At 55.8% G+C, this 14190-nt stretch overlaps 4 protein-coding genes across 4 annotated transcripts; 2 read left to right on the top strand and 2 right to left on the bottom strand.

Annotated features, from left to right (window-relative positions):
• Positions 1 to 916: 916 nt before the first annotated feature.
• On the top strand, positions 917 to 3278 carry J7T54_005644 (Quinic acid utilization activator-like protein; the record flags this gene model as incomplete). The annotated part of the gene is made up of 2 exons (XM_051504085.1): positions 917 to 2982; positions 3107 to 3278. 2 exons carry the CDS (start codon positions 917 to 919, stop codon positions 3276 to 3278), a joined length of 2238 nt encoding a protein of 745 aa, XP_051364471.1.
• Positions 3279 to 3507: 229 nt separating this feature from the next.
• Positions 3508 to 7120, bottom strand: J7T54_005643 (uncharacterized protein; the record flags this gene model as incomplete). The annotated part of the gene is made up of 9 exons (XM_051504084.1): positions 3508 to 3799; positions 3848 to 3944; positions 4028 to 4048; positions 4098 to 4263; positions 4322 to 4499; positions 4956 to 5412; positions 5460 to 6448; positions 6501 to 6886; positions 7007 to 7120. The coding sequence occupies 9 exons, from the start codon at positions 7118 to 7120 to the stop codon at positions 3508 to 3510; spliced, it is 2700 nt and encodes an 899-aa protein (XP_051364470.1).
• Positions 7121 to 7516: 396 nt separating this feature from the next.
• On the bottom strand, positions 7517 to 9206 carry J7T54_005642 (Cytoplasmic 60S subunit biogenesis factor-like protein; the record flags this gene model as incomplete). The annotated part of the gene is made up of 2 exons (XM_051504083.1): positions 7517 to 9023; positions 9079 to 9206. 2 exons carry the CDS (start codon positions 9204 to 9206, stop codon positions 7517 to 7519), a joined length of 1635 nt encoding a protein of 544 aa, XP_051364469.1.
• A 1001-nt stretch (positions 9207 to 10207) lies between these two features.
• Positions 10208 to 14174, top strand: J7T54_005641 (Ubiquitin-protein ligase E3A-like protein; the record flags this gene model as incomplete). The annotated part of the gene is made up of 2 exons (XM_051504082.1): positions 10208 to 10377; positions 10478 to 14174. The coding sequence occupies 2 exons, from the start codon at positions 10208 to 10210 to the stop codon at positions 14172 to 14174; spliced, it is 3867 nt and encodes a 1288-aa protein (XP_051364468.1).
• Between the last annotated feature and the right edge of the window lie 16 nt (positions 14175 to 14190).

The raw sequence follows: 14190 nt of genomic DNA, 5'->3' as shown, positions 1-14190 counted from the left end.
AAGACAGTTTTGCGCACTGTATTTGAGTGCTGCATCAGGCGCTGCGCACAGTGTAGCTTCCGCAAGCCCGGGCATTTGTTCCCGAGCGCGCCTTCTTCCCCAGCCAAAACTCACTCCACGCTCTAAACCTTTTGACGTCGGCCGGAACCGTCACTCAATCAATCGCTCAGTGAATCCCTTGCTGCGCAGACCACACGACACGGCTGCGACACGAGGAGGCTGCAAGGACCATCTTATACTGCGGAATCCTTACGTCTGCTTGCATCAGATCAGCTGACCACGCACAGTCTGATGGAGTTTGACTGAGAGAATCTCGGGCAAGAACACCGAGTGCACCGAGGACCGACCAGACCACTGCCAACAAGGAGGCACACCAGCCAAGAGGCCAACCATATCGACTAGTATCTGCTTCATAGCCACGCAAAGAGGCGAAAAGAGGCAAACCATCCGTTGGGTCTTTGCTGGCATGCGATTCTTTGGCAATTCGCATCGCAGCCAGACGTAAAAAGAGGAGGAGGACCCGCTACTATCTCCCATCATCGCCACGCCAAACCCGTGGACACGGAGAGATTCGCAGCTCGACGTACCCCGTACTCCATACGTACACCGCATGCATTGAGGTCTAGTACCCGGATTACCATCACTGAGCCCTGTCAACTCTGGGACTCTTCACCACCGAACCGAGGCACCTGGACTCCTCACTCAGTCTTTGGGTGAGCTGTGTGCATCGAGTCCACCATCCTTCGGGTGTCGGCCGAGACTGCGATATCAGATGCCCGTGCTCATGCAGAGTACTGCTGGCCTTCTGGGCAACTGATTGACGACTGGTCTACGTGCGGACACGCAGGCTAGTCTAGAGCGTTGCGTCCCCACCCCCAAGTACTGGGCCCCTTAGCCAGGGAACCCATTCCACACCATGGCCGACTCCAGCACCACCGCTCCTCCTGCACCTCCGGCCGAGGATTCGGGCATGGAGTACGAGGAAGGTGACACCGTGGATGCCTCAAGCGGCGACGAGGCGGCCCACAATGATAACGGCGCCTCGTCCGATGCCAACCCGAAGAAACGTAAGAGGGAGAAGCATCAGAAGACCTCCTGCGAGCTCTGTAAGGCACGCAAGGTCAAGTGTGACCGTGCTGAGCCCGCCTGCTCCTGGTGCGCGCGACACAACCGGACATGCGTCTATCTCGAGAGGCAGAAGCCTGGGAGCCGCATAGGCTTCGGTCTCGAGCTGGAGGCCAAGGTCAACAAGATTGATGCCTTGCTACAATCACTCGGTCGCCGACTCGAAGACCACATCGAGTCCCACGACAGCCCTCATGCCATCCTCAGCGGCCACCATGGCGATCTGCCCCAGCGCGCCGGGGTGGCATCGTCGACAGCACCGTCAGGGACGCCGACGTCGCAAAATGGCCCCTTGACGGGGTACTGGCCAGGCAGTGACGCACCCGACGTTAGCCAGTACGGCATCCAGCCGCCGATACCTCCACCAGTGTCATCACAACAGCAACACTCAAAAACTCACAAGAAGCAGCAGCAGCAGCAGCAGCCGCCGCCCAACAGCATCCCGCCCGCTTCAACGCCCTACAGTCATGGCGCCGCACCGTCGCCGAGCGTCACAGGGCAACGACCTGGGCCCGCTCTGACCGACCTCCCGCCGCAGGACGTCATCTACACCCTCGTCGACCTATACTTTAAACATTGTAACACGTGGTGCCCGATACTCGATCGCAAATCTACCTTTGGCATCTTCTTCGGATCAACCTCCATGGGCGAGGCTGACCGCGTCCTGCTACATGCCATCGTGGCGACAACCCTACGCTTTCTGCGCGACCCACGGCTCTCCTACGAGGCAAAACTGCACTACCACGCGGTATCTAAGCGAAATGTGCAACTGTATGCCATGGAGAATGTCAGCATCGACGCCATCAAGGCCCTCGTCATTCTCTGTCTCGATGAGCTGGGCACTTCCAACGGCCCAAGAGGCTGGAACATGCTGTCCATGCTGGCGCAGAATGTTCGACAACTCAACCTGGGCGACGAAACCGCCGTATTCATGGTCACCGACAAGGAAGAGATGCCAGGGACAGGTTCGGTACGACGCGTCATCACGGGACGCCCCGAATCGTGGATCGAAGACGAGGGCCGACGCCGAATATGCTGGATGGTATACCTGCTTGACCGCTATGCGACCATTGCCACGGCCGACTTTGACTTTCTACTCGAGGAAGTCAGAATGAAGAGGCTACTCCCTTGCTCGTACGATTTGTTCTCTCGAAACGTACCCGTCGAGACGCAAACTGTCACATATAACGACGACGGCACGCGTGAGCCGTACACTGTCAACCATCCCGAGAATCTGGGCTCGTTCGCGTACCACTGCGAGATTCTGCGCATTGTCAGCCGGATACACAACTTTCTGCGGACGCCCGTTGATGTGACGTCCTCCACCGCCATGTCGTCCTGGGGCGCGACATACCGATCTTTGGACTCCTCACTGGATGCGTGGCTTCAATCATTGCCGAGCGAGTACTCGAAAGTGTCCGCCCTGTGCCACTCGGATCCCGCCAGCCGGGTAGCGAACTGGTTCATGCTACACAGCGCCTACGTTGTCGCCGTGGTACGACTGCACTCTGCTGCGGCCTATCCGACCGTCCGATCCCCTGTTTTCATGCCGTCTCACTACGCTACGCAACGGTGTCTGTCAGCGGTGCAGTCGCTGGGCGACATTGCAAGAGACGTGTACGAGGCTGATGGTCTTGACCTTCTGGGGCCACCGTTTGCGTTCTCACTATGGGTGGCGGCACGGCTTCTGCTCGTGCATGCGGCCACGGTGGGTTGCGCGGTCGACCCGCAGATCGAGTTCCTCATAGAGACCCTCAACCACGTGGGACAGTACTGGGAACTAGCGAACAACTACGCCAAAGTCCTCACGCGAGCTGTGCAGATGGGACGGCAAAGCGGGTATGCCGCGATGAGAAAGTGAGTCTACCCTTGCCAGATTGATCCACGGTGCAAAAAGCCTAACGTGACGAAGGAATGCACACGACATAATGACACTGACCTCACGAAATCGACGATCCGGGATAGAGCCCCTAACCACGAGGGTAACCTCGCCCGCAGAACTTGACAATATGGATCTCTTCAATTTCTTCAACGTCCCGGCATTGGCCGAGGCGACCGCAGGGCAGACGACGTCCCTGCTCGGGACGGGCGCGACGGGCGCGCTGCCAGACCCGGAGCGAGACTGGCTCCGGTACGGGACACCGTACGGTTAAACGATCACAGTTGAACATACCGATTCTATTTTACATGTATATATGTATGGGCGCAAGGCGAATATTTACTTTAGAGCATGCAGTCTACAACGGACGAACGGGGCAATTGGATTTCTATAACTCGACAAAACATTGGCTGTACATGGAGCTGTATCAAACAATTTCGTTAGGCAAATGGAACACAGAGAAAGACAGTACCCTCAATCCACGGGTAAAGCAACAAAGTGCATCAAGTATCTTTCCTTGCGTGCTCATAAAACCCTTTGCCACTCTTCACGCCCAAGTCCCCCTGGTCCAGATACTTCTTGAGGTACTGTCTCGGTTCCTCAGGCACATCCGCCCGCGCCTCCGCATAGTGCTGCTCAATGTCATAAACAACATCCAGACCCACGACATCCATCAGCTCAAAGGGTCCCTTGGCGGTCTTGAGGATGCCTCGAAAGATGGCATCGATCTCCTCTGGGGTTCCTGCACCCTCGGACGCGGCGAGAAGCGCCTCGCGCTTGATAGCGGCCCAAATCCTACACCCGTGAGTAGTCTGGTCGCTCATAGAGAAGGCGGTTACCTACCGGTTATACAGATATCCCATCGATGGCTTTCGCACGTGGAAAGGTTCGAACCCGTGAGCCGCGCATCGGTCGAGCATGTACTGCACATGCGCTTGGTCTGTGGTTTCGTGACCCATGATTTCAATAGCTGAACCCTGATGAGCATGGAATCAACGTCGGAAGCAGTCCGTGTTCACGAACCTGGCGTCTCGGGCGGCCAATCTTGTTCCGTCAGTCGAGAGTTCAGACAAATGGATTCACTGGGGCTTACAGGTATGTGCGCTGAGTATCCGACTCTTGTGCTTTAGGTCCAAATCATGAATAATCTCGCCACACGAGTAGCTGCTCGAATTGGAAGCGACAATGACATCCTCCGGTGCCACGGTGTCCAGCTGCTGGAGGATTTGTTTCTTCAACGGTAACCGTTCGGGAACACACTGCAATTCGAGTCAGCTCACCAGCACGCAGCCATCTCTCGTGCCTCTTTCTCCATACCTCGACCACAAGCCATGAAGACTGCAACGCTTGACCTAGCTCGTCGGGAAGATGTGTCACTACCTTGCCCGTCCCTGTGCCCTCGGCAGACCATGACGCCCGTAACTCCTCAACAGCCCCAATGCTAGCTTGTAGCTGCGACAGTTGCGCGTCAATGAGATGGACATCCTGTCCTTGACTGGACCACTTGCGTACAATTAGCGAGAGCTGGTAATGACCTCAACAAAAGCGAGCTTATACCATGAATGCCAAGCGTCGCCCTTGTGTGCCGGCGCCCAGTATGGAGACGCAGCGCCTCTGGGTGCCAGCCACAACAGCCGAAATGTCGCAAGTGATGTTCTCTCCCATTTTGTCGTTGACAAGTAGCAGCAAGAGGAGTAGAATGCACCGCAATAGTAAAATAGCAGGTCGTGATGACGTTAAGTACTCCTCCGTACGAAGGCGACGAAATGAACGGATCCGATACTTGGAGATCCCCACGCTTGTGGGGGAGGAGGAGGTCGGTGGCTCGGATCCGACAGACCATCGGATCGTGGAGACGCCAGAATCTGGGGCAGCTTCGTATGGGGGCGTCATAAGCCTGTGGCGCTGCGTACAGTATATCCCCCGCGAAGATGCTCATTCTGCAAAGTACCCATGCAACGTTTGGTACAGGTTGTTTCCGCGCTCTTTCTCAACCTGTCGCACCTTGGCGGCCTGGATAGACTTGGAGCTCTGGGGCAGAAGATCCAGTGTCTTCTCCATTGTGGCGCGCAACGTCGCATACGAGTCCGGGGCAATCTTCCCCGCGCTGTAGTCCCTTTCAATCGCTTTGCGGACGAGCTGCATAGCCGCCACGATGTGGTGGGGGTACGGGTCGACAGCCGTGAGCGGTACAGTGATGGATGTGGCGTGGCCCTGGGTCGAGGCGCTGTTGGGGTTGATGGAGAGGGTGAACATGCTATTCAGGCCGAATACCAATGTGTCCATGACCGTGTTCTCGGCCTCGGCGGTGAGGACCTTGAGATTCGCCATCAGGTCAAAGCGCTCGGTGGCCTCCACGATATCCGCAAGCATGAGGATGCTCAAGTGATAATGCAGCATCAGCGAGTCTACGCGGGTCAGTACAGGTTTCGAAAGACAAACAAGATGTACTTACACCATCGCAACCGGGTGTCTTGGTTCAGGAAATGCATGCGCCGTTGACATGCCTCAAGATGGGGCCGGAAGCTCGCGTTGAAGTATTGGATCGACTCCACGACCGCGGCGAAGGCGTTCTGGACTCGGTCTTCTTCGTGGCCGTCTCGGAGCGCCTCTTTGAATACGGCAGTGAGTTTCCATCCCCAGAGTTTCCAGGCTGATGCTGCTCCTACAATTCGATTCGCACGATCGTCGTCAATATCAATACTGCCAGGCAGCCACTGGTGCGAAGCCTCGACAAACATCTTGGCCGACGAGCGCACGAGACGCCACGATAGCTCTTCATCGTAGCCGAAAAGACCAGACGACAAAAGAGAGCGGCTGTTGAGTGTCAGCGAGGCTGAGGTGTCGAAGGTGAGCGCCGCCCAGTGCGCTGTGCTCTCGGCCATCATGAAATCGGACGTGCCCAGAGAATCCGGGCTCGTCGGCATCGGTGGCCTTTTGGAAAAAGGCGACACCTTGGAGCCACTGAATTGAAGGTTCCTGTGACGGGCACGTAGTATCTGGATCTGCTGGAGGGCGGCGTGTACGCATGATTGTCCCGAGATGCCATCCAACTCCTCGTCTTCCGAGATGCTTGAGGGGATGGGCGTCAGAGCAAAGAGAAACAGGGTGAGCATGGATCGATACGATGGCCGATTGATGACTCTGAGCATGTCGCGCCTGGCGTGTCTCCATAGTGCCTCAATCGACGCACTGCGGTCACGGCCTTGACCTGTTGCGCTCGACGAGGGCACCAAGGGCAGCCACCTGGCCGAGAAGGCGACAATGGTCATACGCAGAGACTCGTCGATCTGCCGGTCTCTGACCATCTCGGCGTGGCTCAGGCCTTTGGGTGATGTTGCTGAATGATCAGGCATCCTGTTCTCACTGGCCATCCATTGGTCAAGCTTGCCGCACAAGTCGGAGATGCGCACGTATTTGTCTGCGCGACTGTGCTCACCCGTCCTGTTGCCATCAGTTTGTGTATTTTAATTTTCCTGTAGGCACGCAAACTTACGCGAATGGATTGCAGAAACGGCCCATCCACGACCCAAACACCGAGTCGAACCCCATCTGGTAGATGGCCGAGAGCCAGTACGAGTCGAGTCCACTTATGATCTCTGGGTTGAGTATACCGACCGAGTGGCTTGCCGGCGAGATAGACATGTCAAATGAGCCTGCAGCATTGTCCTGCATCAGATGGCCAAAGGGTGACGGCCAGTCTGAGGGGTTTGATGAGCGAATGCTTGCGGGTCGCGCTGCTTCGTCGTCTGGCAACTCATGTTGGTGAATAGAGACGGCGGAATCGCTCATTGCCAACTCATTCTTCTCCTGGCGGCTTTTCTTGCTCCTGGCCGCTTTCGATGCCTTTTTGGCCGTGGCCGTCTTGTTCTCTTTCACCCACTGCCGTCGAGTTAGTCTACTCATGTCTCGCAAATATCGTGCCATGTCGCTGGGCACCTTGAAAGTACAGCTCTTCTTCCTCCTCTCGCATCGTGAGCATATGACATTCACGTCGCCTACGTTGTCCTTGCCCAATTCTTTGGCGCGAACGACCGCGTCGCAAGCAACGCGTGACCGACGACACTCATCACAACTCGAGAACTGTGTGCGCCGCGTGACAAGGTCGCCCTGCATGATGAGAGGATTCCGGTGTGCCCATGAAGTTGGATAGAGTCCGCGAGACTGCTGCTGGAATGGCCTGGGGTCACGATGATGGTTTGACGTCGTCGCCGGTTGGTCCTCACTCAGTATTTCCGATCGTCTCCAACCACATGGCCAAGGCCCAGGCGGCAGGCCCCAGAATATGGGGTAGGTAGATCACCGCCGCTAACCCATTTCGTTATACAAGGATGGGCGACGACTTATTGCCACCATGATCACCGTTTGACATGCTACATGTATACAGTCGACTCACTCGATTAAATGATTCACGCATATCACACGTTCTTTCACGAGAAAGGCGCAGAAACACCAAAGATGAATGTGAGACGCCAAACTTTTCATGACTGCATAACTAGACTATGAACCAGACTAACCACCTCTCTGGTACCGGTAGTAATACGTCTTCTGGTTGTTTAGCTTCTTGCCGTACGCATAGTCCTTCTTTTTCACATCAACCTGCTCTTGCGTTCGTCCCCTCTGCTCAGAGCGTTCGGCAGCCATCCGCTTCTTGTCTGACACGCCGGCCATGCCCCTGGCCCCACGAGGAATCACTGCGCGCTCCCGGCCATTCCTGACGGCCAACTGGTTGTCGCCCTCTTCCTCGTCATCTGACGATCTGGCAGCCTCGATAGCTTGTCGCTCGGCACGCTCCTCCGCAGTGGGGTAGTGGTACAGATTCTGACGATAGTACTTGTTCATCGAGCGGTGACCCACGGACTTGCCAGTGGGAAGGTGAAGCTCGTAGTCGTCGTAGAACACACCCCGGGTGTGCTTGTGCGAGTAGGAGTGCCAGCCATCGGCCTGATGGCGTTGGCGAGGATCTCTACTTGAATGGTGCGGGTGCTTGTCCAAACGCTCGTACTGATGTAAGTGGCCCTCGGCTGGCACAGCGTGCAGATCCTCCGAGTCGAGAGACGAAGCCGAGCTGTCAGTCTCCCAACCGTCTCCCTCCTCAATTTCTTCTCCATTCTCGTCAATGGTCTTGGCTGTGCGGCGAGCGCCCAACTTGGCTCCGCCCTCCTTGTCCGTGTCATCGGCGTCACCACTGTCCGACTCGTCGTCATCCTCGCCGTCCGAGTAGGTGCTGCGGAAATCATAGAAGTCACCAATTGCCAGCTGATCACGTTCGGTAGTAAAGGGGATCTTGCAGTGACCCGTGTCCCTCATATGTGTCTGGATGCCGAAGACGGTGGACTTGACCTTGCCGCAGTACAGGCACTCGTGGTCCTCGTGAACCTTCTCCTGCAACTGTTTGACCAAACCATCCAAGTCCACGAGGTATGCCTTTTCGGGTACGAACATGCCGTGGAAGCGCTCCATGTGAAGAATGTTCAACGGCACCGTCGGGGAGCTGTAGTTGCAGAAAATGCATGACTGGATTGACCAGGCGGGCACCTGTTGCACCGGTGTCTTGTTGTTGGATTCACGGTCCATCTCAGCATCGGCATCAGCAGATGTGATTTGAGGGTTGGAGGGACGCTTGACGGGCGAAGGATTCTGCTCATCCTGGACGAGCTTGGTTCGCTGGATACCCTCGACGACCTCGTTGAATTCTTGTTCAGCAGCTGAGTCGACAGAGTCTCGGCGAGCGGGGGCGGGCTCTCCAAGGGTAAATGTCGAGCTGATGACCGAGGTCGTCTCGTCGTCAGGTCTTTGTCCAGTCGTCGAAATCTTGTTCTTGTGCTTCTGGCTGAGCAAGTGGTTCTGGTAGGCATTCTCGCTGAAGTAGGTCTTGGCGCATGGCTCGCAGACTCGTTCGAAAAGTGCTTTGTCTTCCTCCGCGGTTGTTACGGCGCGTGCTTGCAGGACTTTCTCGGTGAAGGTATCGGCGGAGATGGGGGGCAAGGATGCAACTCTGCGCTTGAGATTGTACCGGCTGCGTTTGCGTTAGTCCAAGATCTAGTCGGGGCATGACGCTGGGGGTCGCATACTGCCAATCACTCTTCATGTGGCCCTTTTGCAACTCGATGCTGCGGTAGGCTACCTGGCATGTGTTACACGTATAAGGGTGCGACTGCGAGTTACCAGCTGTCGCTGGCTGAGTACCGGCGCTGGCCATGGTGGCGGATGGAGGGGTTCGATGTGGACGTGGGATTCGCAGTGTCGGTTTGAGAGGAATGGGCCGCCAAAGGCCAAGGACGAGCTTACAGAGTCGACGACGGAGAGTGTGAATACGGCTTCGTAGGATGGGCAAATGTTGGTTTGTGCGAAAGCCGGTAACAATGACTCAATTTCCGGAATATGTCATCAGGATGAGGGTCTGATGAGAAATATGGGAAATCTCAAGTGCCCTGGTGGCGCGGGGCAAAAGTCAACGATAAGCCAGGCGATAAGGTAAGGTAAGGATCTGAAGGACCCGTGGGCCCGCTAAAACCCTGCAGCGACGGCGCCAAGGCGCGATGATATCAGCTGTGAGGCTGACTTCTCCGTACCTGGCTTCTTTATCTTATTATCCTTCGCTTCGTAGTATTTTGAATTCACATAGGGATAAGAAATAGTGTAAACAGTAGACTCTAGGATTAGTAGTTTAGAATAGAGCCTGCTATCGCATCGCTGAGCCAAACTTTTGCTGGTCACGTGTGCAACCTACTGCACATACATTTCCAGTGACAATATGTCACGCCATAGGCCAGTCTAGAAACAGTAAAATTCGTTGTGACTCATTGGGAATCACCAGGTGCGTCATCAAATTATGCAGAGCCATCCGTCATTGCGAAATTGAAGGACTCGGGGAATCGGCGTGAGAAGTTCGAGGGAGTATAGGGTAGGCCAGCATCACTGGCACATTGCCTACCGTAGCTGCCGCCCCTGGGCCCTGGAGGCGCGTTAAACGTCAGCGACCAGAATCTCCTGGAAATACCGCCGACTGTATTCTTTCATCACGCAAACAACGACGACTACCGTTCCTAGATACCCAGAACAAGCACGAAATAATACTGCCCAAACCCCCGTTTTCACAAGAATGTTGACCTAGTTGCAAGTATTGCGCCCTGCACTGCCAACCTTGCCGGTTCGGCGCCGCAGCGCCTCCAAGTGCGATCTCGCCGACGCCCCTTCACCATGGCATCCACGCCATTAAAAACGCGAACTCGACGGAACACGAGCATCGACGACAGAGACATCGATATTATCTCAGGCCTCTGGCGAGAGGCCCCGTTCGCTCGCTTGCCTCCAGATGCGCCGCCTGAACTCAAAGAATATGTAACCGACGTCGAGGATCCCCGGCATGTGTACGCAATTCACAGGGCAACGCGCAGGCATGGCTTCCAAACTCTAGTCAACAAGTTTGTGCCATCAGAATCATTTTACTCTTCTTGCTAATGTCGACAGGTACATCCACCAACTCCGCGATGGATGCGGCGCCCCCAACTGCACCGTTTCAACATGCTTCACCTGCCGCAAGCGTCTCGCTGGCAAGGCGCCGACTCGGAAGTATAGCCAACAAAGCGCGAGGACACTTGCTGTATACCTCGCAAGCCAAAATGATGCCGAATCGGGATTATGTCCTGCGCTCCGGATTCCGAAGGAAGTCTCTCCGTCGACGCATAATAACCTGATATTCGAGATAACGGCGCGCGAGTTACCGCTCGCGACAGCGAAGCGCGCAGCCGCCGATGGCTCGTCGACATCGAAAAGCAGTGCAAATCCCGGCGGTGACTTCTCTACCGGTGCCCGCTCGCGACGATCCAACAGTGGCCCTCTGCCCGCGCACAGCTTGGAGCGAGCTTGCAGCGACGAGGACCCACGATTTCAAGATGGCGGCGATGAGAGATCGAGAGAAGTGCAAGACCGATTTTCATATAAGATCCGTGAGCAACCAGCAAGCAAAGACCATCGCTCTTTTGCTGCGAATCTGTTCGGCACGGTCGCTTTCCGGATGATCGAATGGTTAAGCCCGCAAAGTATAACGTCCATGGGCGAAAAGCTACGGGTCGACCATCTTATGGGAGAAGATGAGTCAGGCGAAACCGACGATGAGGAGCCCAGTTCAGGCCTGGGCGGTTCTAGTACAGCAACATCACGGTCCGATCCGATTGCAGACTTGAGATCGCCTCTCAAGTCTCCCTCCTTGTTGAATGGAGAATTGCCCGAGAAACTCGCTCCGCCCGAATCACTCAATGCCTCACCAATAGATCCGACCAAGTCTCGGCGCGGTCCCGAGGCTTTGTTCCCTTCACCACAGTCCTGGAAGCCTCGGAGACGAGCATCCCTAGAACCCCCTTCACCGACCAAGACAGACGAGTTCAGATCACCTACAAAGTCTCCACGACCAAATGGACTATTTCCTGAAAAGCTGAATCGCTCGCTTAGGTCAGTGTCGGCCACGGTGCCTAGAGGCGTATTCGACACGCCTGCCAAGCCGGCTTTCTTTGGGCGCACGACATCTCCTATCCCCGTTCTCGGCGACCAAGGTCGAACCTCGACACTGTCAGAAGACGAGGAAGCGGAGGATGAGGCCGAAGATGACGAAGATGAATCCCCCATGCCCTCTCCCACCAAGCACAAGTGTATACCTATCAAGACGAAGCTTTTCGATGATCCCGTTGCAAAAGACGACTCAAGCGCCCCTGCACCACTGGAATGCCTTCCGCCGCAGTCGCTGAAGCGCCTTGACGCTGACGTTGTCGATTTCTTATGCGACGTGCTCGACATGGACAATACCGGCGAAGAACCGATTGACCAACGTCGCGATCGAGTCGACGAGCTACCGCGGCCTAGCCGTGGTAAGACGCCGTTAAGACGGAAGCACGACACCCACAACCCGGTATCCCGGCGACAATGGCGACATTTCAGCGAGCAAGCAATTTTCAGCGTGCTGAGTGATCCTCAGGCATTGATCTCATCTTTTTCAGCCCACGACGATCTGTTCGACTCGCACACGCTTTGGTACTGCATGTCACGTCTCACGGGCGCGGTGCCTAGTCTGGTATTTCACAGCCTGTGGATGGCTGCTGATGCGCTGTTCATACCATCGACCACTTTGCAGCAGGTTGGGCCAAGTGACACGAAGCTATTCCGACGCAATCGTCGCGCTTTATCAGACCACCAGGCTGGATGTGTCATGGCAATATGCCTCCATGCACTGGCAGGCAGCGTACCCATGGTACCTGACAAACACTCGCTGCGCGCACTGACTTGGGTGCGTGCAAAGGGACTCGCCTTGAGCGGCAATGTAGATGCACTCGCCCAGCCATCCCAGCTACGCGAAAGATTTGATGACGCATTCTCGAATGACTTGGCCATCCGACTGGCCTCGAGGCTTTGCTCTGCGCTTATAGCACGTCGCAAATTCGCGACTATGCTGGGTATGGACCGCAGGAACAGTGCGCAGGACGACAGCAGCGTTATCGACGTTTTGGACCCGGTGTTCAGCCAGATCGATGTATCAGGACTCGAGTCTACGCCAGCACTAGAATTCTCCGAAGATGCTCGCCTCTTCCATCATGGCCGGATGCAGATCCTTATTCTGGAATGGGCCCGCGCAGTTCTTTTGCACGAGTGGGACGGCAAGGCTGATTTCGCAACGAGCGGTGCCTTTGCCGGGGCGTTGACGCTCATTGAGTCAATGCATGGACAGAAGCAGTCGCTCCAACTACTTGGTCGCGACTTCCAGATGGAGTACTTCTCGGAGCGCTTCGACTCGCTGACTGTGCCCATCGCATGGTTGTCGTTCGCTTCGACAAGCCAGAGAGGACATATGCTTGACTACCCTTACCTGTTTACGGGAAACAGTCTCGTCTCGCTCTTCCGAGCTATCAATTTTGGCAGGATGAGTCGTGCATACGAAGAATCTAGTTCTCTCAGGACGAGGATGAACGCGATTGTTGACAAGGGCAGCTTGATCACGAACCCGCATCACAAGACGGTCTTGCAGGACATGCTCAAAACAGCATCGCGCAGATACTTGGTTCTAGAAATCAGCCGAGAGCACGTTTTGCGGGATGCCTTTGACCAGCTCTGGCGGCGAGAGCATAGAGAGCTCCTGTGCCCACTCAAGGTGCATCTCGGTGAGGAGGGTGGAGAGGAAGGGTTCGATTCGGGCGGTGTGCAGCAGGAATTCTTCCGCATGGCGATTGCCGAGTTCCTCCACCCCCAATACGGCGCATTCACAGTCGACGATCGCACGCGAATGGCCTGGTTCGCGCCCGGTTCGGTGGTTGAGCTGTGGAAGTTCGAGTTGCTTGGGCTCATCGTATCATTAGCCGTTTACAACGGCCTGACGTTACCGGTGACCTTTCCCACGGCTCTGTACCGAAAATTGCTCAACAGACCGGTGACCGACCTTCACCACATTGAAGACGGATGGCCTGACCTGGCCAGCGGTCTCACCATGCTGCAGGACTGGAACGAAAACGATGGAGCCGTGGAGGACGTGTTTGCGAGGACCTACGAATTCTCGGTCTTGACGTACGGCAGTCACGTCACGCGAGAAATGGGCCCAGAGGACATGGCCTGGCCACAAGTTGGCAAGGGCTTTGCCCCTCTGGAGGACGGCAAAGAGGCACCTCTCGTGACCAAAGACAACCGGGAAGACTATGTAGCCGACTACATTCGATTCTTGACGGATGTGTCAGTGCGACCTCAATTTTCGGCCTTTGAGCGAGGATTCCGCACCTGCCTGCACCCAAAGTCGCTCACCCTCCTCAACCCGAAAAACCTGCAAGCGCTGGTGGAGGGTGTCCAGGAGATTGACGTTGCCGAGCTGCGACGTTGCACACGATATGTCGGCTGGGATGCCTCGCACCGCACCATCAGGGACTTTTGGTCCATCGTCAAGCGCTATGATGAGGGCATGAAGCGGCGCCTTCTTGAGTTTGTCACGGCATCTGATCGACTGCCGGTGGGCGGTGTGAGCAACCTGCAATTCATTATACAGAAGAATGGCGAGGAAGACGAAAATGGGCATTTACCTACGGCCTACACATGTTACGGTACATTGTTGCTTCCGGAGTATAAGGATAAGGACGCTCTTAGGGAGCGACTGGCGATGGCGCTGGAAAACGCCCAGGGATTCGGTTTTGCATAGGTGGGAGTTCGACATG

This window comes from Emericellopsis cladophorae (assembly GCF_022114955.1).
Source record: "Emericellopsis cladophorae strain MUM 19.33 chromosome Unknown NODE_7_length_695568_cov_118_814649, whole genome shotgun sequence".
NCBI classification, from domain to species: Eukaryota; Fungi; Ascomycota; class Sordariomycetes; order Hypocreales; family Bionectriaceae; genus Emericellopsis; species Emericellopsis cladophorae.
The sequence above is the reverse complement of the archived record's forward strand: the minus strand, read 5'-3'. Positions and strand labels throughout refer to the sequence as shown.